Below are 23,219 nucleotides of genomic sequence, written 5' to 3'. Positions count from 1 at the left end.
AAAAGGATTGGATAAGTTCTTGGAGGAGAAGTCCATTACCTGCTATTAAGTTCACTTAGAGAATAGCCACTGCCATTAGCAATGGTAACATGGACTAGACTTAATTTTTGGATACTTGCCAGGTTCTTATGGCCTGGATAGGCCACTGTTGGAAACAGGATGCAGGGCTTGATGGACCCTTGGTCTGACCCAGTATGGCATTTTCTTATGTTCTGTGTCATCCCCCTGTAATTTTATTTCATTTATTTTATTTCTACAATTTTCTTTCCAATGGAAAAGGTTTGAAGTTCATGCATCATTAAAACCTTTCAAGTATCTAAAGATCTGTATCATATCTCCCTGCACCTCCTCTCTTCCAGGGTATACATATTTAGATCTTCAGTCTCTCCTCATATGTCTTCTGATACAGATACCACACCATTTTTGTTGCCCTTCTCTGGACCACCTCCATCCTGTCTCTAGCCTTTTTGAGATATTCTCCAGAACTGAACACAGTACTCCAAGTGAAACCTCATCAAGGATGGGCATTATCTCTTTTTTCTTACTGGTTATTCCTCTCTCTATAGTGCCCAGCATCCTTCTGCCTTTAGTTATCACCTTGTCACATTTCTTTGCTACCTTCAGATCACTACATACTATTACGCCAAGGTCCCTCTCCTGGTCCATGTACAATAGTATTTCACCCCCATCGCATATAGCTCTGTTGGATTACTGCACTCAGATGCATGACTCTGCACTTCTTGATATTTAATCCCAGCTACCAAATCTTTAGCCACTCTTCAAGTTTCCCTAAATCACTTTTCATTCTTTCTACTCTGTTGTTGATCTTAGTATCATCCACAAAGAGACAAACTTTACCTTCTGTCCCTGCTGAACTGTCACTCACAAAGATATTGAACAGAATTGGTCTCAAAACCAATCCTTGTGGCATTCCACTTAACACAGTTCTCTCTTCAGAATAGGTTCCATTTACCATTACACGCTGTCTCCTGTCAGTCAACCAATTTATGATCGACACACCACCTTGATGCCCACCCCCAAGCTTCTCATTTTATCCATGAGACTCCTATGCAGGACCATATCAAAAGCTTTGCTAAAATCCAAGTAAATCACTTCAAGCGCTCTTCCTGGATCCAGTTCTCTAGTCACCCAGTCAAAAAAATCTGTCAGATTTGTCTGACAGGACCTTACCCTGGTGAATCCATGCTGCTTCAGGTCCCGATTGCTACCGGATTGTAGATAACCTTTCCTTCAACAGAGTCTCTATTCATTTTCCCACCACCAAAGTGAGGCTGATCAGCCTGTAGTTTCCAGCCTCCTCTTTGCAACCACTCTTGTGAAGTGGGACACAACCATTCTTCTCCAATCTTGCGGCACCACTCCCATTTCGAGGGATCTATTGAACAGATCTGTCTGAGGCCCCCACTATTATATCTCTGATCTCCCTTAGTAACCTGGGATGTATCTCATCCTACCCCACGGATGAGGAAATATCATTACTTTTACCTACTAAGAAAAAAGAGATGGGGTTAGTTCAAGAAGAGAAAGTTTACTCAGAGCTTATATTTTGAAATCCACAGACATACTTCGTACCTTTAAAAATTAGCTTACAGGTCCTGCAGGCAGTTCAAACATTTCTTCCCAAGAATGAAGTGCGGTCACACTGCATGAATTCAGTGGAGCCTGAACCTAGCATGGTAAAGAAAATAGTTATTGCAATTTTGATATATATACCGTAATTTGTTATGTTCGTGTGTTGGTCATTAGTAGTCACATCCTAAAAAAGATATTTCCATTGATACTTTGGCTTATTCATTATTTGATTTTGTTTCTGTAAGGTCTGCTTTTGGTATCGTACCCATAATTATCCCTAAAGAACCTTAAATGAACACGAAATACAATAAAAATGATCTTCTCATGGAAAATATAAAGACAGCAATTTTTTACATGTTTCACATGTGTGAAGATATGTTTACACCTATAAAACAGTCTTCTGAATTTTCCTCAATGTGTGTAAAAATACACATTCTGTGTAACAGTGCCTCTACTTTTATCTGCAAAATGTAATGCTCTTGCTGACTCGGTGTTATGTACATCTGTTTGCTGGGAAAAGTATGTGCATTGTGTAACTATGTACTCTGCAGAGAAAAGTGGCATTCTTGGGAATAGTGAGAGAGATCAGGGCATGAACATACATGCATAAATGCCTCTTTTTCCTGTCATTATATGCTGGGCCCTTACTGTAGTTCACAAATATAAATACACAGGTATGTTATACCTTGCCCACATATCACCACATGAACACAGGAAGCATCAACATACAGCAGATTCAAGCTAGAGCATACTGAGAAATGTTCAGCATTAGCAATGAAGATCTTTTTTTTTATTTTTATTTTATTTTATGAAGATCTTTTTTAACTGTTTAATTAACAAAGTAATGATTTGTTTGCTTGTGTCCATTTTTCCCAGGTCACAGTGCCGTTGATATCACCAAGGTAGCAAGACGACACCGCATGTCTCCCTTCCCATTAACATCTATGGACAAAGCCTTTATCACAGTTTTGGAGATGACTCCGGTGCTTGGAACTGAAATAATAAACTATCGAGGTATATGATTTTTTTCATGTTTTATATTTGTTTCCTTTTCTATTAGCATCTCCTGCTTATGGTTCAAGCTTGCAGAGGAACTTTGTAAACTGAAAAGACATCACAAATGTAAAATTTTTCTTATATTCTGAACTATCAATCAGTTCCAAGTCATGAGTCAATCCTGATTTTTTTCCATTTCCAAGATTTCTGAGATTTTACCAATACAGGTAAAAGTTAAATAATACTAAGGGGTAGATTTTCAAAGCGATCATGTGGCCTAATAAATTAAGCTTCTAGATCAGCTATTTTGAAATTTTACCACTGCTTGAATTCTGGACATTGCTGGAGTCATGGTTGGTTGACAGGGAGGATTAGCCAGCTAGGGCTGAAATTTTAGCAGTAGATGGGTAAGTTACATGGCTGTCCCCATGTGCAGGGCTAGTTGGCTTATATTTAGCTGGCTATGTTTCAGTCAGCCAGATTTTGGAGAAATTTCAACTGCAGCCTGGTCAGTTTATTTGCAGCTGAAAATGTTCATAAATGTAGCTGGTTAAAACGCTGAGACAAATTGTCGCTCAGCACCCTACCGAGTGAATATCAGCCCCTAAATGCTTAAATAGTGCAGTGCAATAATTTAGTCACTCTTCTGCTCTCTTTCACAGATAGCTATTATCTGACTGATTAGAAAATAAATATAGCGTCAGTAATTTTCTTTCCAGGGTTAGTTTATGCCTTTTTTGGCAGTGAGATTTCTGAAAATGAGAAAGAAAAACCATATTACATGGATTAGGAACTCTTCAGTCCTTGTAAAGAGCTAGGTATCATTTCACATAGCCGTATTGAAAGAATTCAGGCCTTAATTTATGCCCAGTGTCTAGGATAATAAAAATCTTTTTTTAAATTTATTTTTCTGCTTATGAACCTTCTTAGTCTGGAGATTCAAGGTATGAACAATATCAGAATCTTGGGGTAGAAACATTCCTGCCTGTCCACACTGCTGTCTGTCAATCTCACCTCTGACTGGACTCCAGGACCATTTTTCTCCCTCTCAATAAGGAGACTAGAATGGGAGGTATGCTGGAGAGATGGGGAGAGATAAAAATTGGAATGCTGGGGAGAAAAGGGAGACTGGAATTGGAAGCATGCTGATGGAGAAGATAATGAAATTTGAGGTACATAGGATGGGGTAACTTGGAATCAGAGATTCACCACGGAGGGTGGAAATGGAGTAGAATTGGAGGTCCACCAGAGCTGGAAGGTTGAGATGGAGGTTAAGAGATAAGATCTTGAGATCCGGGGGGAGGGGAAGGATGGTGTGGCACTCATAATGCCTAGAGGCATTTATTTTATTTTATTTATTTATTTAAAGGCTTTTATATACCGGAGTTCATGCACTAGTGCATACCACTTCGGTTTACACAGAACAAGGAACAGAAAATTACATCAAACAGATTGAACAATTAAACAAATATACAATTACATCCAACGATTGGGTATAAATAACATGGCTAACTTAGGCATCAGAAGCTGAAATCTGTCACTGACTCGTGCATGGTCCTATTGGCACTATAGTACTAGATGTGCTTCCTTTGTTTAGGTTGTATAATCTGGTTTACCTAAAACTCTTCATGGAAAATTCTATTAAAAGTAAAGAACATTCTCTTACCAGCTCAGTGCTAGAGGCAGGAGAGTCCAAAAGTATTAATTTCTTCTTGTACAAAATATTTGTTTATATAGCAATGGCTATTTCCAGTTGTCAAAACTCACAAATAGGTCAGAATTGCAGGATATTCACAGATTAATTTGATATATTAAAATACATTTGGTGTTTTAAAAAACTCTGTTTCCATGTGTTCTTCTGAAAACCAGTTGAGGTCCAAAGTTGACCATCCTTGGTTTAATGTAAACATTCCAGACACCATCTGTAAGCTGTACATAAATCATTGCAAACTAATTATTGTTTTCTTCTTAAAACACATATGATAAAATAATTTAAATTGGTGATATGTTCTTTTATGTTCAGCTAATATATATGTTTCAACACACAAACTTGTACAAAATGGCAGCAGAAGAACTAACATAACCTAGTTCAGCTTTTTGGAAAAAACAAAAACGTATTATATGCAATGACTTCTACAATAGTTTTGTTTTTCTTTAGTTAATCAGGATGACAAAACAAATTTAAAAAGGACTAGCTCAGAGTTTTCATGATGACCTAGACAACTAACTAGGAAGACCAGATGGACCATTTGAGTTTTTATCTGCCATCATTTACTATGTTTCTAATGCCACAAACAGATCTGATTTTCAGGATATCCTAAATATGCAAATAAACCTGGTTATTGGATCAAATGTATGCAGAGAGATATCATGAATATTCATGGAGTAGATCTATCTCATGAATATTCATTGTGGAAACCTCTAAAACCTGCTGGTTTGTGGTACTCAAGAACCAGAGTTGTACATCATTGACATGGTCACCATGGTTCCAGGCTGCTAAAGTCATTTTTATTGAGTTTTTCAACTGCCATTCCAAAACATTTTAGGATTTAAACCCTTGGGGCCGGACTTTTAAACATACGCGCAAGGGGTACATTTGTGTGCGCTACCCGGCATGCACAAATGTACGCCAGATTTTATAACATGCGCGCGCAGTCATGCGCATGTTATAAAATCTGGGGTCGGTGCGCACAAGGGGGTGCACACTAGTGCACCTTGCGTGCACCGAGCCCTAGGGGAGTCCCGATGGCTTTCCCTGTTCCCTCCTCCCCCTCCCACTTTCCCCTCCCTTCTCCTACCTAACCCGCCCCCCCTGCCCTACCTAAACCCCCCCAACCTTTATTTCATAAGTTCCGCCTGCCTCCAGGCAGGCGTAGATTGCACGTGCCGGTGTGCGATCCCCCGGCATGGCCGCTGTGCCGGAGGCCTCGGACCCACCCCCGCCCCGCCCCTTTCACAAAGTCCCGGGACATACATGCGTCCCGGGCTTTGCGCGCGTTGCCAGGCCTATGCAAAATAGGCTTGGCGCACGCAGGAGCGGTTACGCACGTAAATCCTGAGGATTTATGCGCGTAACCCTTTTAAAATCCGCCCCTTGGTGTATCATCAGAAAGACCATGACAGTAAATCTGAAAATTTGATGGGATAAAAGGTGAATTAAAAGAGAACATGAAATATACTAATCATATAAAGATCACAGCTTGGGACTAGTTAATATAGGTATGGCTCAGAGTATTCTGCAACTCATACTGCTGTTCATCTTAACAATAAAAGTGTAATTAAAACATCCAAACACATTCATAATAGAGCAAAAAAAATTAAGATTAGGGTCTTAGTTAAGGGGTCATTTTTATGCAGTACTGCTCATAAGGCCGAATTTTCAAAGGGTTACGCGCGTAAGTCTGGAGGATTTTCAAAAGGCCCAGCGACAGGCGTAAAGCCCCGGGACGCGTGTAAGTCCCGGGGCTTGCAAAAAGGGGCAGGGAGAGGGCGTGGCCACTGTCCTGGGGATCACACGCCAGCAGTCTGCCTCAGGGCTGAAGCAAGAAAAAATACACCTACAAACAGGAGTACCACAGGGGTCAGCTCTATCTGCTACACTCTTTAACATATACCTGTTACTTTTATGCCACCTACTAGCCGGGCTGGGCATAACACACTATATATACGCTGACGATATACAGCTAATACTTCCCATAGATGAAACTATTGAAAAAACATTAAATATCGCTAACATGTACCTTGACATCATAAAACAATTACTAAACCAAATGGAGCTAGTAATCAACATAGAGAAAACAGAATTCCTACATCTAGAACGCAAAAAGACAGAGATCATTCAAAACACTATCACACTCAAAAACAACCAAAAGATCGAACTAGCAGAGAAAGTACGGAACCTAGGAGTTATAATTGACACCGAATTAAGCTTAAAACAACATATATCCTTAAAAGTTAGAGAAGGATTTGCTAAACTTATGGTACTCAGAAGACTCAAACCACTTCTAACGTCAAAGAACTTTCGTTCAGTCCTACAAGCATTGATTTTTGCAAGCACCGACTACTGTAATGCGCTACTACTAGGCTTACCATACACCTCACTCAGACCACTACAAATTTTACAAAACACTGCTGCAAGAATTTTGACCGGAAAAAGTAAAAGAGACCACATCACCGAAACCCTAGCCGAGTTACACTGTTGAACAGAGAATACAATACAAAACACTTTGCATCATACATAAATTAATACATAACGAAAAAGCAGAATGGCTTAACACAGCACTCCGCGTACACGTACCAAACAGAAACCTAAGATCAGCGAATAAAGCACTCCTTACTATCCCATCAATTAAGACAGCAAGACTAACTCAAGTAAGAGAGAGAGCACTATCCTTGGCAGGACCCACACTGTGGAATACCATGCCACTAGAGTTAAGGTTGTAAAAAGACAACAAAACCGTCAGAAAAGGCTTAAAAACTTGGCTATTCAAGCAAGCCTACCAAACAGAGAAGGGGAAACAGTGAGGCAGGCGAAGTGAGAGGTATGAACAAATAAAGTGTGTAGCTATATTTCTCTCTGTTTTTACTCTACCTTCTCGTTCTTCACCAGAAGAGAAATTGACACTTATAAAGTTAGAATTGTTTTTAAACTGATCATTCCTGGACAGTATTGTATCACAAACCAATTATATCATTTAGAAAACTATGTACCGAATCATTATGGCACCTGTGTAAATTAATATATTTCAGCATCCTTATTTTATGTGCCCTATTGTAAACCGTTGTGATGGATCATTCTTAACGACGGTATAGAAAAGATTTAAATAAATAAATAAATAAAAGAAAAACAAAGAAAAAGGTAGCGGAGAAAGGGCTGGGGAGGTAGGGGAAGGGAACGGGGGAAGGCAGTGCGGCTTGGCGTGCACAATTGTGCACCCCCTTGCGCGCGCCGACCCCCAATTTTATAACATGCGCGCACATGTTATAAAATCGGGCGTACATGTGTGCGCGCCAGGTAGTGCAGGCACATGTACATCCGCGCTCAGGTTTGAAAATCTACCCCATAGTGTATTTGAACTGGCTAATGCAATGCCGGTTTTAATTTCACTTTCTAGTTTAAATAATTTGGGAGCAATTTCAAATCTGCCCATATAGATGCCTCTAGGCCCACCTACTTTATACCCATTTTAAAGTATGTATTACTGCCACTACTTAACATTTTTATAGCGCTACACAACATATGCAGTACAAACACACAAAAAAGACAGTCCCTATAAGTGATTGATCCTTGTGCCTGCTTTTACCCAGGACAAATTTCAGCTAGCCAGTTTACCCTGATAAATCAGTACTTACCCAGAAAATGACTTACAAAACTTGTCCTTATGGGGGTAATTTTGTAATTGCTTGCATTGGTAGAAAGTGTGTGGGTACTTTTTACCTGCAAACTACACCAGTTTTCCCTTTTGAAAATTATCCCACAAAAACTACCTGTACATATTTCACCTGCTGATAATTACATGCATACTTTTGAAAGCACAAAAGTATGCATATCATTCTAAATCCCACCCACAAGAACACGTCTTCACCCTGTGGGTATAAATATGCGCATACAGGCCCTAAATGCATACTTTTACCCACATATAGGGTAGGCAACTTTTTAAAAGTTCATTTCAATGGGTAAAGTACTGTTTTACCCAAGGAAATGGCTTTGAAAATTACCCTTTTTATACATAAGCTCTAGACTTGGATATGTATAGTTCCTCCACTAAACCAGGAATGTATCCATACGCTTTACTTTATTTCAGTGTCTCTTCCATATCTCTTATTGAGATCTATTCATCACTAAGGGCCCTATGCAATAAACGTTACTGTGCATGCTAAAAATATCGGGCTATGCAGGAAGGCCTTACTGTGTACATTAAAGGGATCTGAAAAGATGTTAGCATGAACATGCATGCCCACACCATACAAATGAAAGAATGTCATATGCAAATTAGGGGTTGCCCAGCACATACTAAATAGCAAGGTATGCTCAGCTCACCCTCCATGCTATGTGGCGAGAACTTGCTAACTGACAGGTACATTTTAAAAGGAATGCACATGTGCCCATTGACGCACGTATTGGGCATGTGAGCAAAAATACGCTTAATTTTATATCGGGCGTACAAGTACACATGTATCATTTAAAATATCCCTATTGTACATGTGTGGAGCCTTTATGTGTGTACTCACAAGTGACTATGGGGGGGGGGGGGAAGTGGAGAGAGAGCCTCTGATAGAGAGACAATCCAACACTCTATATATTTCCCACTGTAAGAGGGGCACTTTCAACTCAGGCTGGGTTTTGGGGGGGCAGTGTTACAAGGGTCTACAGACCCTTGCGCCCTAGGCAGACCAATGTAACAGTGTCCACACACCCCCCCCCCCCCAAAAAAAACACACCCTGAGTTGAAAGTGCCTCTCTTACAGTGGGAGATAAAGAGTGTCAGACTGTCTCCGTAGCAAAGGCAGTCTCTCTCTCCCCCTCCCCCACCCCGGTGTCCTGGATCCCTCTGGCCCAAATTCCTCCAGACTTGTACCTCATCAGGACCAGTAGTAAAGTTACGCAGATAACGTGGTGCATGTTGCCATGTTCAGCCTTGCAAAATTCGGGGTTTACGCACGTAAATCTTGGCCCTGCCCCGGAACGCCCATGCCCTGCCTCTTTTCTGCCTCCTTATTCTTGACATGCGCACAGGTATGTACACGTGTACTTCCTGGCTTCTTAAAATTTGCGTTGTTCATGTGCGGCCCACATATGCATGTATGGGGCCATTTTTGCATGAGCAACGCTTTTAAAATCTACCTGTGAATGTAGTTTAATACTAATGCTAATATAAACATGTTACTTAGCAAAAGCAAGCTAAATAACATGATCATGCTAAACTGAGCATGCATTTAGAGGGATGGCTCAGCTAATTGGAAATAGAGGACCTGAAAAATGAGTCCCCATGGACCAGGAGATGACCCTGTATTCTAGTGCCTATATTCTTTTGGGAATGCAGGTAATAAGACTGGTTAATCTTTATTTATTTGTAGCTAGAAAGTGTAATTTACTCAGTAAGTAGATGAAAAAATGCCCACAAAAGAACTGTGGAAATAATTAATGTTGGATTTATTGCATATGATAACTTGGATTAGGATACTACTGAATGTTGGCAAGGTTTTATGTATTGGAAACCCTTTATTCCAGCCTTCTCCAGGAGTATCAAGATGTTTTCAAAGGACTGGAATGGAAACAGAGATGATTATTGTGGTTAGTGCAGTTAGTGTAGCTGGGTTCAAAAAAGGTTTGGATAAGTTCTTGGAGGAGAAGTCCATTAACGGCTATTAATCAAGTTTAGTTAGGGAATAGCCACTGCTATTAATTGCATCAGTAGCATGGGATCTTCTTAGTGTTTGGATAATTGCCAGGTTCTTATGGCCTGGATTGGCCACTGTTGGAAACAGGATGCTGGGCTTGATGGACCCTTGGTCTGACCCAGCATGGCAATTTCTTATGTTCTTATGTTCTTTATTAAAATGGAATTTGATATTTATGTACTTGCATCTGAAATATCTAGTTTTCAAGGTTGTGGATGGAATGATGGATGTGAAAAGTAAAATGTGTTAGAGTGGACGATGTCTGATTGAGGGGGAAAAGGTATTTGAAGTGCAATATGGTTAATTTGTGTTCAAATGGATAAAATTATTATTGTTACAACCTGTAATAGATATGGCTGTATAGAATAATGACTTGTTAGTTGTACAGTATATTGTTGGATCTTTAAATTTCAAATAGTATTATATAAAAATAACAGAGCAGTGACATGTCAGAGAGACTCTTCAAGCATTGTTCCACACCTCACAATATACAAGGAACAGAGGTTTCATACTGGTGTCGAAAAAGGCTCCAAGGAATGGCTTGGTTCTCAGGATCATTGCTATCCTTGCTGTGGTTAGTCTGCCCATTGAGCACTGTAGGCATTCAGAGTCTTCCATAAGAAACAACAGTGTTGTGGGGGATAGAGGTGGGATACACCTCAAGGAAAAGTGACTAGTGAGGATCTCTATCCCCCAAATATACAAAGAATGTTTTCACAGGGCACCAGCAGAACAGGGGAGCCATAGTGGACAAGAAGAGAATGACAGAAAAATGGAGATAACATAGGCAGAGTCATAATCATGCAGTTTGGTGCCTATGGCGAAATTTAAAAAGCGAGCCTTCACCCTGTGCACAACATACAACACCACAAACTAGAAAGGTGTTTGCTAACCAGCATGTCATGGAAAAGTCACTGCCTGATATTCAGCACCTTACAGCAAAAAGTGTCACCAATAGTGATTCTTAAATGTGTAGGAGCTCCTTTCTGAGCACAAGTATAGATAAGTATGTGTCTCCTTCCTAGCCTACAGCATGAGCTCCAGAGGGTGGGAATTATCAGGAAGCATGTGGGTCCACAGATAGCTGGACTTTGCTTTATGCAGCACATGTTGTACCCAGTGGGGCAGATTTTAAAAGGTGCGCGCGCGGCCTACATTTGTGCGCGCTACCTGGCGCGCACAAATGTAGGCCCGATTTTATAACATGCGTGCGCAGCCGCATGCATGTTATAAAATCAGGGGTCGGCGCGCACAAGGGGAGGTGCACACTAGTGCACCTTGCATACACCGAGCCCTTGGGGAGACCAACTGGCTGTCCCTGTTCCCTCCGAGGCCGCTCCGAAATCGGAGAGGCCTCGAAGGGAACTTTCCTCCCCCCCCCCCCCACCTTGCCCTCCCTTCCCCTACCTGTCCCACCCCCAGCCCGAAAAAAAAAAACCCCGTACCTTTATTTCACAAGTTACGCCTGCCAGCCAACTGCCGGCGCACGGTCCCCCGGCCCAGCAGCCATGGAAAGGCCTCTGGCCCCGGACCGCCCATTTTTTCAAGCCCCGGACTTACACGCGTCCCGGGGCTTTACGCGCGCCGCCGCCGGGCCTTTTGAAAATAGGCCCGGCACGCGTAACCCTTTGAAAATCTGCCACAGTGCCTCTTGCATAGAGTCTTTCCATCCTCTCTCCTATTGCCAGGTTGAGAAAGATGGGGAGAGCATACATTGAACAGGGGATGTCACTCACTATGAGTGTTGGAAGTAGCAGCACTGGAGAAGCTTTCAGCCACATCTGGCAGCTGAGGTAACTAACTGAGAGAGTCATTTATCAAATCGCATTGCGAGATGCGTATGCAAATTTAACATTTCAGAACTGGGTGGAGTAAATTAAAATAAGGGGTGCTTAGTGTTGTGTGCGATAGTGTAATGGGACCCTATCACAGGTTTTAATTCCGGAAATAAGTACACCTTTTTTCCTGGCATTATGCCTGCGATAGCTATGTGTTACTGCTGAAATTAAATTTTCTGATAAATATCGCAAATCCTGTTTTGGGCAGGAAGAGGGAAAAGGGGAGGGGAGGAAAGAGAGCCTCTGGGGAGGCACACATATTAGTCAACTTTTTATACTGCCGTAAAAGGAGCAACTAGTAACTTGGGGTAAGGTTTTGGTGATGGCCTAGGTTTTGGGGGACATTTTTCATGCACAGTCAGAGGTACGAACAGCACAGTAGGCATCAGTGAAGATTTTATGTGATTTGGAGTGATGACAGGTACACAAAGGTGAGATTTGTATAATGTACTCTCGACCTAGCTTGATAACAGCTAGGTAGAGAGTGCATCAAGTTAGGGCGAGGGAACATTATACAAATCTCATATTTGTGTACCTGTTATCACTCCAAATCACATTAAATGTTCACTGATATCTACTGTGCTGTTCGTACCTCTGACTATGCATGTAAAACTGCCCACCAAAACCAAGGCCACCTCCAAAAACTCACCCCGAGTTACTCGTACAGTGGTATAAAGTTTACTTATATGAGAGCCTTATAAAGAATCTCTCTCCAGCATCAGCACAAAATGTAATAAAGGCAAGTCTGGGCATTTCTCAGCTTGTGATGTGAAAATACCGCAGGTGCAATAAATTCAATGTGCGTTGCGCTAAAATACCCATGTTATGCGTTAAAATAGTGTGTGTTGTGGATTCATGAAAATTACCCTAACCACGACCACTTTTTATCGCAGGCGTTATTCTTGCGAAATTTATAGCAAAATGATAAATCTAGGTCTGAGATGACTGCCCACACCACCCCCACATCTCCTTTCTTCTGTTCTTGCCCATAGAAGGAACTGGTCTACTGTGACAGGTTAATGTGTGTCTGTGCCCCTTCTCTCCCATTGTTTTAAAATTTGAAAGAGAGATTGGTGAAGCTTTCTGTGCTTCCCTAGATCTTCTTTTGACCATATGAGTCCTATTCATGTCTTCATTGCCTGCTCCGTGGTGGCTCATGTGCCACAAAATATTTGTGTTAATATAGGTTTGCCTTGAGCTTGAAAAAGTTGGGAAACACTTATCTAGAAGATTCTGTTAAATGTTTTGCTTTTTTAAATTTAGAACACAATACTATTACTATTATAATCTATAAGTAAACACAAGTGTGACATTGGTCCCAAAAATGTGATACCAGGCACGAAGACACCAATACACCTTCCTATTAAGAAAACAGAACAAGCTCAGCTGCTCTAAATCCTTCACAGAAACTACACACTAGAAGAATATCTCACCTCAGTCACACATGCAGAACACAGACAGACTCTCGCCAAATACAGAATAAAGAGACCATAAAGTATAAATAAAAATGTATAAATAAAAATGTACAGACAAAAACTGAACTGGAAACCACAACAAGCCATACTCTGTATGCAGTAAACATTGGAAAACAGAAACATTGCCATTCCTCTTAAAATATCAAACAGTACAATCAAAAAATATAAATCATTAATAGTTAAACCATACCAATAAAAATAATAAATATTTTAAAATAGCTGTTGTATAGAACATCTAATTATTAAAAACTCGTTAAAAATTCCCCGCTCTCCATACCTGAGAACTTTTCATTCTAGTTATCCTGAGATTGTCATGGATTAGCAGGGAGATTTGTTGCACACAAACTTTCTCTTCTCACGCTCACACACAGACACATAAACACACATGCATGCGCATGCTCCCTTTCACAAACATATGCTTTCTCTCACACACATATGCTTTCACTCATACACACACACACAGACATGCTCTCTCTTTCTCCATATATAATCCCTCTCAGTCACTTTTTCCCTTTTCTCCAAGCAGAAATAGCAGCAGCATATGTCTCCTCCTTCAACCCCCTGGCCAGCAATTGTCTCCTTCTTTGGACCATGGGGGCCAAACCTGCTCTGGCTTCCTGCTCCTTTCGGCAGTTCAGACAGACTGCCCTGCTTCTTCTCCCGAGCTCCTGCTAGTCATGCTGCTGTTAGGATGGGGTTACACTGTATGCTGCTCCTCCTCCCGAGGCCCCTCCAGCCATGCTGATTCTTCTGTGGGGCCACACTGCTCCTGTTCCTGAAGTACTGCCTGCCATGCTGCTTCTTCCGGCAGACCGCACTGCATGCTGTTTCTCCTCTCGAGGCCCCGCTGGTCATGCTATTTCTTCCCGCAGGGCTCCTCTGCTCCTGTTCCTGAATCACTGCTGGCCTGAGAGGGGGAGGGGAAGCAAGGCATTCATTAACATAGAATATTGCTCCTTCTGCAGCAGCTGCACTATGGTGCCCTTTAAGTAATTGTGCCTGTGGCTGAGGTCAAATTCGCCATAGGCACAATATGACTCTGAATATAGGAGACACACTCAAGGACTTAAAAAAAAAATTCCACCATTCTTTAGACATGGCAAATGTATTTCTAAGCATTAGGTTTCCAGAAGGCAAAGGTCTTTGTGTCATTGACATTGCTAGCATAGATAAAGACCATTGTAAGCATTCAGATGCTTGATGTCTGAGTCTCAAAAGCCTTTTTGAACTGATCAATTATTTTGAATTGAGTACCGAGATCATATCTTTGAGCTCTGAGGCAGTATCAGACTGTGATGCAGCCACTGCGGTGCCTATACCATAGGATGGTCATGGGTGGGGAATGGTTAGATGCTGGTGCCCGAAGTCAGAGTGGCCAAATTCCTCCCCAACCACATCTTTTCATAGTGCTCTTTGAAGATCCTTATTGACATAGAAAATAGAGTTTTCAATATGTACTCATGTCAGTTTTCTGCTTTTCTGGAATTCTCCACTCTCTTTTGGCATCTTCACTTAAAGGTGAATTTTCAGAGTTGCACATGTAAAAATTAGCAGATGCGCTCGCAAATAGCACATATTCACGTAAATTCTGTTTTATAAACCTCAGACATATACATGCCAGTAATGGCACGTAAATAAATTTGCTAGTATAAAAAGCGGCAGGCCAGGGGCATTCCAGAGCAGAGCCAACATCTACGAATATAAGTTGCTATTTTATAACCTGCAAAGCGATGCACATATGTATGTTACCTGCCTATATTTACACCTGCTAATTATGTGTAAGTGAGAATAAAATTCTGCATAGTCAAGTACTGATTGGGTAAGGGGTCAGAGTAAACTGGGGAGAGTTCAGGCTGAAAAACCAGGAGGCAGATTGGGAAAACTGGTGGACTAATTGGTAAAACTGATAATTTCATTCACATGACCATGTTACAAAATTTAATGACTTACACATAAAAGCCGACATGTGCTAAGGAAAATACACAAGTTAAATCTCCATCTGTAATTGACTAAAATTGACAAATTCTCCTGTATAGATCTGTACCACTTATCCAGATAAGTCTCAAAAATTGCTATGTATCCAGCTAAGTAATATAACTGGATAAGTGTTAAAACACTATGGGGCAGATTTTCAAAGTGTTACGCACGTAATTTACGCACATAACCCTGAGAAAGTGCCCCTGCGCGCACCAAGCCTATTTTGCATAGGCTCGGCGACGCGCGCAAGCCCCGGGACGCGCATATGTCCCGGGTCTTTGAAAAAGGGGCGAGAAGGGGGCGTGGGCAGGGCGCAGGTCCGGGAGCGGTCCGGGGGCAGCACCGAGGCCTCCGGCACGGCGGCCGTGCCAGAGGATCGTGTGCCGGCAGCCGGCTGGCGTGCACAAGTTACGCCAGAGGCAGGCGTAACTAAGACAACAAAGGTAGGGAGGGGATTTAGGTAGGGCTGGGGGGCGGGTTAGATAGGGGAAGGGAGGGAACGGGGAAAGCCATCGGGGCTCCCCTAGGGCTCAGCACGCTCAAGGTGCACAAGTGTGCACCTCCTTGCGCGTGCCAACCCCAGATTTTATAACATGCGCGCGGCTGCATGCCATGTTATAAAATCAGGCGTAGATTTGTGCGCCCGGGTTACGCGCACAAATTTACTCCCGCACGCATGTTAGAAAATCTGGCCCTATTTATCTGGCTATGTTGAAAATAAATACCATGTATCTTTTAGATACGCAATCATACTGGGTACATTAAAGCATATTTTATATAGTGGTGCACACGTGTGTGCACCACTATATAAAATATGCTCATGTATTCATGTATTCATGCTCATGTATTCATATAAAATATGCTCATGTATTTAATATCGTGTGTGCACGATATTAAATACATGAGCATGAGTGCACACTTCACTGTATATGTGTATATGGGTGTGCACATGCATGTTTTAAAGTTATCCTCTTAGAGCATACTAGCTCTCCCTCTTCTTCCTTCTCTATTGACAAGCAACCCCCATGTAGCATACTTAGTTGTACACCGCTTGTAAGCCAACAAGAGGAATTTAAATACCTCCATGGTTTTGCATGCATAGGAGGCAGGCCTTTTTCAACAGAAAGGAGGGTCCAGAACCAGGGGGTCATAGGATGAGGAGGAAAGGGGTCTCAGGAGCAATCTAAGAAATATTTCTTTACAGAAAAGGTAGTGGATTCATGGAACAGCCTCCCCAAGGAGATGGTGGAGACAAGAACAGTATCTGAATTCAAGAAGGATTAGGATAATCAAAGAAGATCTCTGAGAGAGTGGTAGGAATTGTAAAGCTGAATTAGTTGGTGTGAATGGGCAAACTAGATAGGCCATGTGGTCGTTTTCTGCCATCATGTTTCTAGATTTCTATTGAAACTGAGCATGCTCAGTTTAGCATGCTCACACTATTTAGTATGCCTTTGGTAAGTCGCAAGCTCATGCTCTTTAACAAATGCATTGTGGGTTTCTGTCTACAAGAATAGTACGACCATTTTTTATCGCAAACATTCTAAATGTTTTTGTGTTACTCTTTAAGTGGCTTATCAACAAGCCCATTTAATTTTAATATGGGCTCACGGGGATTTTATTTATTTTATTTTTTTTTAATTTTTATATACCGAGGTTCTTATAGAGACTATAAATCACTCCGGTTTACATATAACGATAAACTGCCCAACAGAGATAAGGGGGCTTTACATAGAACAGTGGTACATATGGAACATTATAACTGGATGACAATTTAACATAATGATAATAAATAATATAGAATAGTTTTACTTGTAATTAATAAAATTATGTAATATAAACTGTATAATTTAAATATTTAACTTGGATATAGTGACATATTAACCATGCCAAATATAAATAATAAGATAAAATGAATTTTGAACTTAGAAATTGTAGTCCAGTTGCAGAGGAAAATATAAATAAGATTAATTTTTAGAAATCAAAGATTGTTGTCCAGTTGCAGAGACCTGAAGGTAGGACTTGGTATGGTGACCATAATTAGGGGATACTTCTTATTTGGAAGACTTTCCGTCTTGGTAGGATTGTGAGTCTGGGAAGGCTTGTTGGAAAAGAAGAGTCTTTAGCCTTTTTTTGAACTCTTGATGATTGGGTTCAAGTCTTAGATTTGGGGGGAGCATGTTCCACTGGTGGGGGCCTGCTAAGGATAGCGCTCTTTTGCTCAGAGATGATTTTACTTGTTGGGCATGCAGTGATCCTTTGTAAGCGCTTCTGATAGGTCTGGAAGATGTGTGCGGTTGGAGTTGAAAGCTTAACGTGATGGGAGCTATTTTGTTTGTCGCTTTGTGGATGATTGTGAGTACCTTATAGAGTATCCTTTGTTTAATGGGAAGCCAATGTAGATTACTAAGGATTGGGGTGATGTGATCTTTTTTGTTAGTGCTTGTTAGAATTCTGGCAGCAGAATTCTGTACCATATGTAATGGTTTGATCGTGTTGTTGGGTAGACCTAGAAGCAGGGAGTTGCAATAGTCGAGCTTTGATAATATTATGGATTGAAGTACTAGCCTGAAGTCGGAGACATAAAGGAGGGGTTTAAGTTTTTTGAGGACTTGCAGTTTGTAAAAGCAGTCCTTCGTGGTATTGTTTACGAACTTTTTTAGGTTAAGATGATTGTCAAGCCATGCTCCAAGGTCTCTGACGTCCGGTGAGAACATGTTATTAGCGTTTGGTAGAGAGAAGCTTGAAGAGATTGTGAGTGGATCCTGAGAGACAATGAGCATTTCGGTTTTATTGGCATTCAATACTAGGTTGAGGCTTGAGAGTAATTCCTTAATGGGCTGTAGGCATTCGTTCCAGTAAGTGATGGTTTTTTGAAGGGATTCTGTAATCGGGAGAAGGATTTGAATGTCGTCTGCATAGAGGTAATGGGTAAGCTTGAGGTTTGAGAGTAGGTGGCAGAGAGGGAGGAGGTAGATATTGAATAGGGTGGGAGAAAGTGAGGATCCTTGCGGGACTCCTTGCTCTGTAAGGATTGGATGCGATTCTTTGTTGTTTATCCTTACTTTGTAGAATCTGTTGCTTAGGAAGGAGTGAAACCATTTGAGAGCTGTGCCTTTGATCCCTATATTAGTTAGTTGGTCTATAAGTGTAGTATGTTTTACCGTATCAAACGCCGCAGAAAGATCAAGTAGAACCAGCAGGTAAGATTGTTTTTTCTCCAGGTTCACGAGGATGGTATCAGTGAGCGATAATAAGAGAGATTCGGTGTTTAGGAAATTAGGAGATTCGGTGTTTAGGAAATTAGGAGATTCGGTGTTTAGGATAGGAAAATACCTACAGTACCTGAATATAATCCACTTTGAAGTGCTGTGAAAAGTGGAATATAAAATAAATAAATATTTGTTTTATTACATAGGTCACTAAATGTAGCATTAACTTGATTGAATTGAACCATTAAGGAGTTTGATGATTTGTAATCACAAATTTTCTAATTTATTTCTTCTAGAAATATTGAGGTCAATATTTTAAAAAATACTGAAAGCCACTGGGCTCATGGTAGGCGTATACCACAATCTAGGCAAAAGGAAAAGGTTTCTGAAGATACTGGAATGATGGGAGGGGAGAGCAGGGTTAATTGATTGCTCATATGCCAAACCAGGGAAAGCTTGGAGGGAAGGGGAAAGGTCGCCCAGTGAACCCTACCATATTTATTTTTAAATTGTTCATGGAGAGGATGGGGAGTGGAGGAAATTCGTCCCAGCAGGGCCCATATCTATCATAGGATAGGGATATAGAAATTGAGTCACAGTTCTGCGCATCAGTTTGTTTCACTATGCCTCTTAACCAGCTATATTCTTTTTAATATAGCCAGCTAAGGGGGTCATTTTCTAAAGGGATCGCACATGATACCTAGATCGGGGCGGAGTCCACACCGGAAGGGGAGGAGTCGGGGAGGCACCGGGACGGACTCCGCAACGACTTCACTGATGGCGAAAGGTAAGACTCCTTATTGCCGCCAGTAGTGGCCCAATAGTACCACCTTTCACGATGGCGCTATTGGGTGCGAAAGTCAGCAGCGATTGCACCACAGTGGTGCGATTGCTGCCGTCTTTCGCAGGCCCGCCCCCCAATTCACCTCCCCGCTCACCCGATACCGTGCAATTCACAGAGAACTGTGCTGTTAGAAAATCTAGCCCTAAGTCTAAAGATTTCCAGGAACATATTCCCAGATAGCTTTACTTTGTTCCAGGGGATAGCTAGGGTTAGCCTAAAAACTTGTTATGCTAACTCCTAATATCAAATTAGCTGGAAAAGTTTCATGCTATCTCATCCTGACCCCAGAGCACCCCCAAAATGCCCATTACTTATTTGGCTAATTTGTAGTCAGATAATGACTTAGCCAGCTAAAACCTAGATAAGTACCAGTGATAATGAAAAGTCTGCATTTAGCCAAATAACTTATGAATTATCCTGCTAAATACCTTTAAATATTGGCCTCAATATAACAGTGTAAACATATTTATTAAATATGTAAAGCAAATCTTAAATGTCAAAGGTGAATGATATTAAACAGAAAAATAAATTGTTAATTTAGTAAAGGAATGGAATGCATATTGCCACAGCTGTAGTTTTTTATTTTCCTGTTTCATTTTAATGAAATGTTTCCAGGCACTTACTAGCTGTTTGTTCACCTTAAACAGCCTATGGCAGAGTGCCAGAAAATGCTTTTCACTATGTTTTTAATTGGCTTGCTTCTGCATAAACCGAAGAAATAATCTGAAATGGTATCTGAATTCAAGGAATCTGATAAATGCAAGTATCTCTGACAGTGATGAGAATTGTAAGGGCTAGATAAATTAGATGGATGGGACTTCAGGTTATGGTGCTGGGATGAACAGAGGTCAGGTGTAAGAGCTCCAGGACATCTCCTTCAACAAGCCTTTCTATTTAGACCATCTGGACCCCAGAATACCATGTGAGCTGCAAAATAAAATCTCTAAAGAGGTGGCTTTGGAAACTCCCTGCCTGTGTGTTGCTGTGAGGCAGATATGAGCAGCAAAGTGGTGTGAGGTGGGAGAGAAAAGTAGAGAATCTAAAATGGTGGCAACAACTGAAGGATAAAAAATGCTGGCGACAATATCAGAGGAGGTACTTCTCCAAATATCTAACTGTGTCGGCAGCGTTAGACATTCGCTTAATCAAAATTCAGTCTGCCATGGATGAAATGTACGCGCGCGCAACCTTTTAAAATCTACCCCATTCAGTGCTTCGAGGCCCAAGAAAATCATAATAGGCGCAATAACCTAAAAAGCATTGGTTTACCAGAATCACTGCGTGAGGAGGAATTATATTAGTTCCTTGAAAAGTGTCTTCCTGACCATCTAGGCCTGGAAATTTCAGACAACCGCCTTTGATGTGAGCGTGTACCCCGTGTCAGGCCACAGCGTGCAAGGGACAGTAAACCGAGGCCTGTCGTGGCGCATTCTGAACTGGTCCCACGAGATTAAGCTAATGCGTGCTTTCCGGCAACATACGGCTGTGGAGTACCAGGGAAATATGATCCTGCTCTTAATGACTTCTCAGCCCAAGTGGCTATGCAGCAGAGAGAAATGTTGGCAGTCTGCTCAGAGTTACATCGCAGAGGGATCTGCTTCATGCTGTTATTCCCAGCCAAGCTTTGAGTGCATTTTGACAACAAATGCTTTTTTTGCTACTAAGGCAGAAGCTACCTCACTTCTGTCTACCCTAGAGAAAGAAAAGGAAAGTTGATAGTACTGAGAAGGAAAACAGCTCTGTATCTGCTCATGACTCACGAGTGGAGCTACAATGGGGCCTGCAAAAGAAAGTTGACTGCCGCAGACAAAATGCTACACAGCAGACATGTTTAGTATTGCCTAAGGGGCTGCCTCACCCTATTTCATTCTGTTTCATATGGGTTTGCTGTTGATAATTTTCAGTGTGTTTATTTTTTAAACAGAATGCCGAAATAGTTACCTTGGCAAGAGATTAAGATGTTGGCAGAGAAATAGAGTTTTTGTAAAACTCTGCTGGACCACCCCCAATGTAAATGTTGTCAAGGATGTGAAAAGATAGGAAATGTTGTCTATACTTTATTCATGCTGCTTTATATGTTCAAAGGGGGGGCATTGACTTTAGTGGTTTTTTGAGTCCAGACTTAATCTATCAGAGTTTAATTTTCTTAAAGAAGGGAGAGGATGTTTAATGGGACACTTTCCCCAGAGGAAGAAATAAATAAAAGGAAACAGGGGAGGGGATTTAGTCTTTAGGCGCAATAGGAGGGATATGGTTCTGAGTTTAGGAGATATAGTAGTGGGTATGAATGGTTGGGGAGGTAGGGTATTGGGAACTATGTATGGAAACAGAAATTCCGTTGCTATGGGGATTAGAATCTGGAATCCTGGAACGACTGGGAGACTCTGGAGGCCTAGTCTGGGGGGGGCCCCTGAAGATTTGATTTTCTTTTGTCATGCTCTATAAGGGGCAGTGTGATTTTTCTCATGTTTCTGTCCAGTCCTGGCAAGGGTTAAAATAACCTCATTGAATGTGGACAGGATTCACTCGCCGGTAAAATGGAAAAAATTGTTGAATATGTTTAAGAGGTTACAGCAGACACACCTGACCGATGAAGAGCACAAGAAATTAAAACGAGAATGGGTGGGTCATTGCATATACTCCTCTTTTTCTAATAGAAAATGAGGAGTTGCAATCCTTATTTTATTTATTTATTTATGAACTTTTATATACCGACATTCGTAGGACACATCATGCCGGTTTACAATTAACTAAAAAGAACGGAAAATTACAATGAACGGGGAAAAGGGGGAGGGGAGCAGGCAAGAAGAGGGATTGAAAGCCAGCTTCACGACAAGGAAAGAAGATATGTAATGGCTGAGGGTACGTTGTATCAACATAAAATTGTTCTCTGTAATATTTATGCACTAATATGTATTCTCATGATTTCTTTATAAATCTGGTAAGCATTTTACTTTCCTTCCCAGATTATAAAATAGTGGTTGGAGGGCACTTTAATATTGTTGCTGACAGGAAAACTGATTGCAAACCTGCTAAGTACCCTGACCATAGAGGAGAAGGAGTGGGTGTTAATTACATGTGCAGGGAGCTGAGTCTGTTAGATATCTAAAGGGTTCTTCATCCCGAGGAGCAAGACTATACTTTTTTTTCCAATCTTCACAAATCGTATTCCAGGCTGGATTACCTCTTAGAGTCTGAGGGTTTGTTCCCTGTGGTGAAGGATGCCATAATTGGCTCCATATCAGTATCTGATCATGCCCTGATTTCACATGGCGGATGAATCTTTCCATGGGTATTTGAAAGAGAGATGGGAGGAGTATCTGCAGACTAATTCGTCTCCAGAAATCTTGGCGTCTCTGCTTTGGGAGGTTGGAAAGCCAGTGCTACGCAGCCACATAATTGCATATGTAGCTAGAATAAACAGAATTTGAAATGCTGATATTTTGAAATTAACAAAAGTCTTGAAAGCTGCTAAGACTCAGCATATGGCTGATTTGTCAGACTTATCCAAGTCGAAAGCGAACCAAGCATGTGCTGCCTTGAACCACCTCTTACATCAGAGAGCAGTGAAGTCTATGAGATTTTTTCAGTATCAATTATATCATTTTGGTAATAAGCCTAGCAAGCTTCTGGCTAACCTGGTGTGTCTACATGGTCCAAGATCCAATATAGTAGGTATTGGAGACCACATGGGGAGGCATAAGCATCAGCTTTCCGATATTATGGAGCAGTTTTTAGAATACTATAGGGAGCTTTATCAGCATAAGGAAATTAATATAGAAGCCCAGGAATCCTTTTTCACAGACTTTCCATGGCCCAAAATTTCACAGGAGATAGAGAACAAGTTTAATTCCCCAGTTCATGATGGGGAGATATTTTTGGT

At 41.2% G+C, this 23,219-nt stretch overlaps 1 protein-coding gene across 7 annotated transcripts in view; it reads left to right on the top strand.

Moving 5' to 3' along the window:
- The window catches only part of GPHN (gephyrin), a 1,154,395-nt gene that overhangs the window by 972,702 nt on the left and 158,474 nt on the right, over positions 1 to 23,219 (top strand). For all 7 annotated transcript variants that reach the window (XM_029598877.1, XM_029598878.1, XM_029598879.1 and 4 more), the window contains one exon: positions 2,470 to 2,607. In XM_029598877.1, the coding sequence (XP_029454737.1) occupies positions 2,470 to 2,607 (138 nt within the window). The remainder of the gene's footprint in view (positions 1 to 2,469; positions 2,608 to 23,219) is intronic.

Source organism: Rhinatrema bivittatum, chromosome 4, assembly GCF_901001135.1.
Source record: "Rhinatrema bivittatum chromosome 4, aRhiBiv1.1, whole genome shotgun sequence".
NCBI classification, from domain to species: Eukaryota; Metazoa; Chordata; class Amphibia; order Gymnophiona; family Rhinatrematidae; genus Rhinatrema; species Rhinatrema bivittatum.
This window is presented reverse-complemented; position numbering and strand designations above follow the sequence as displayed.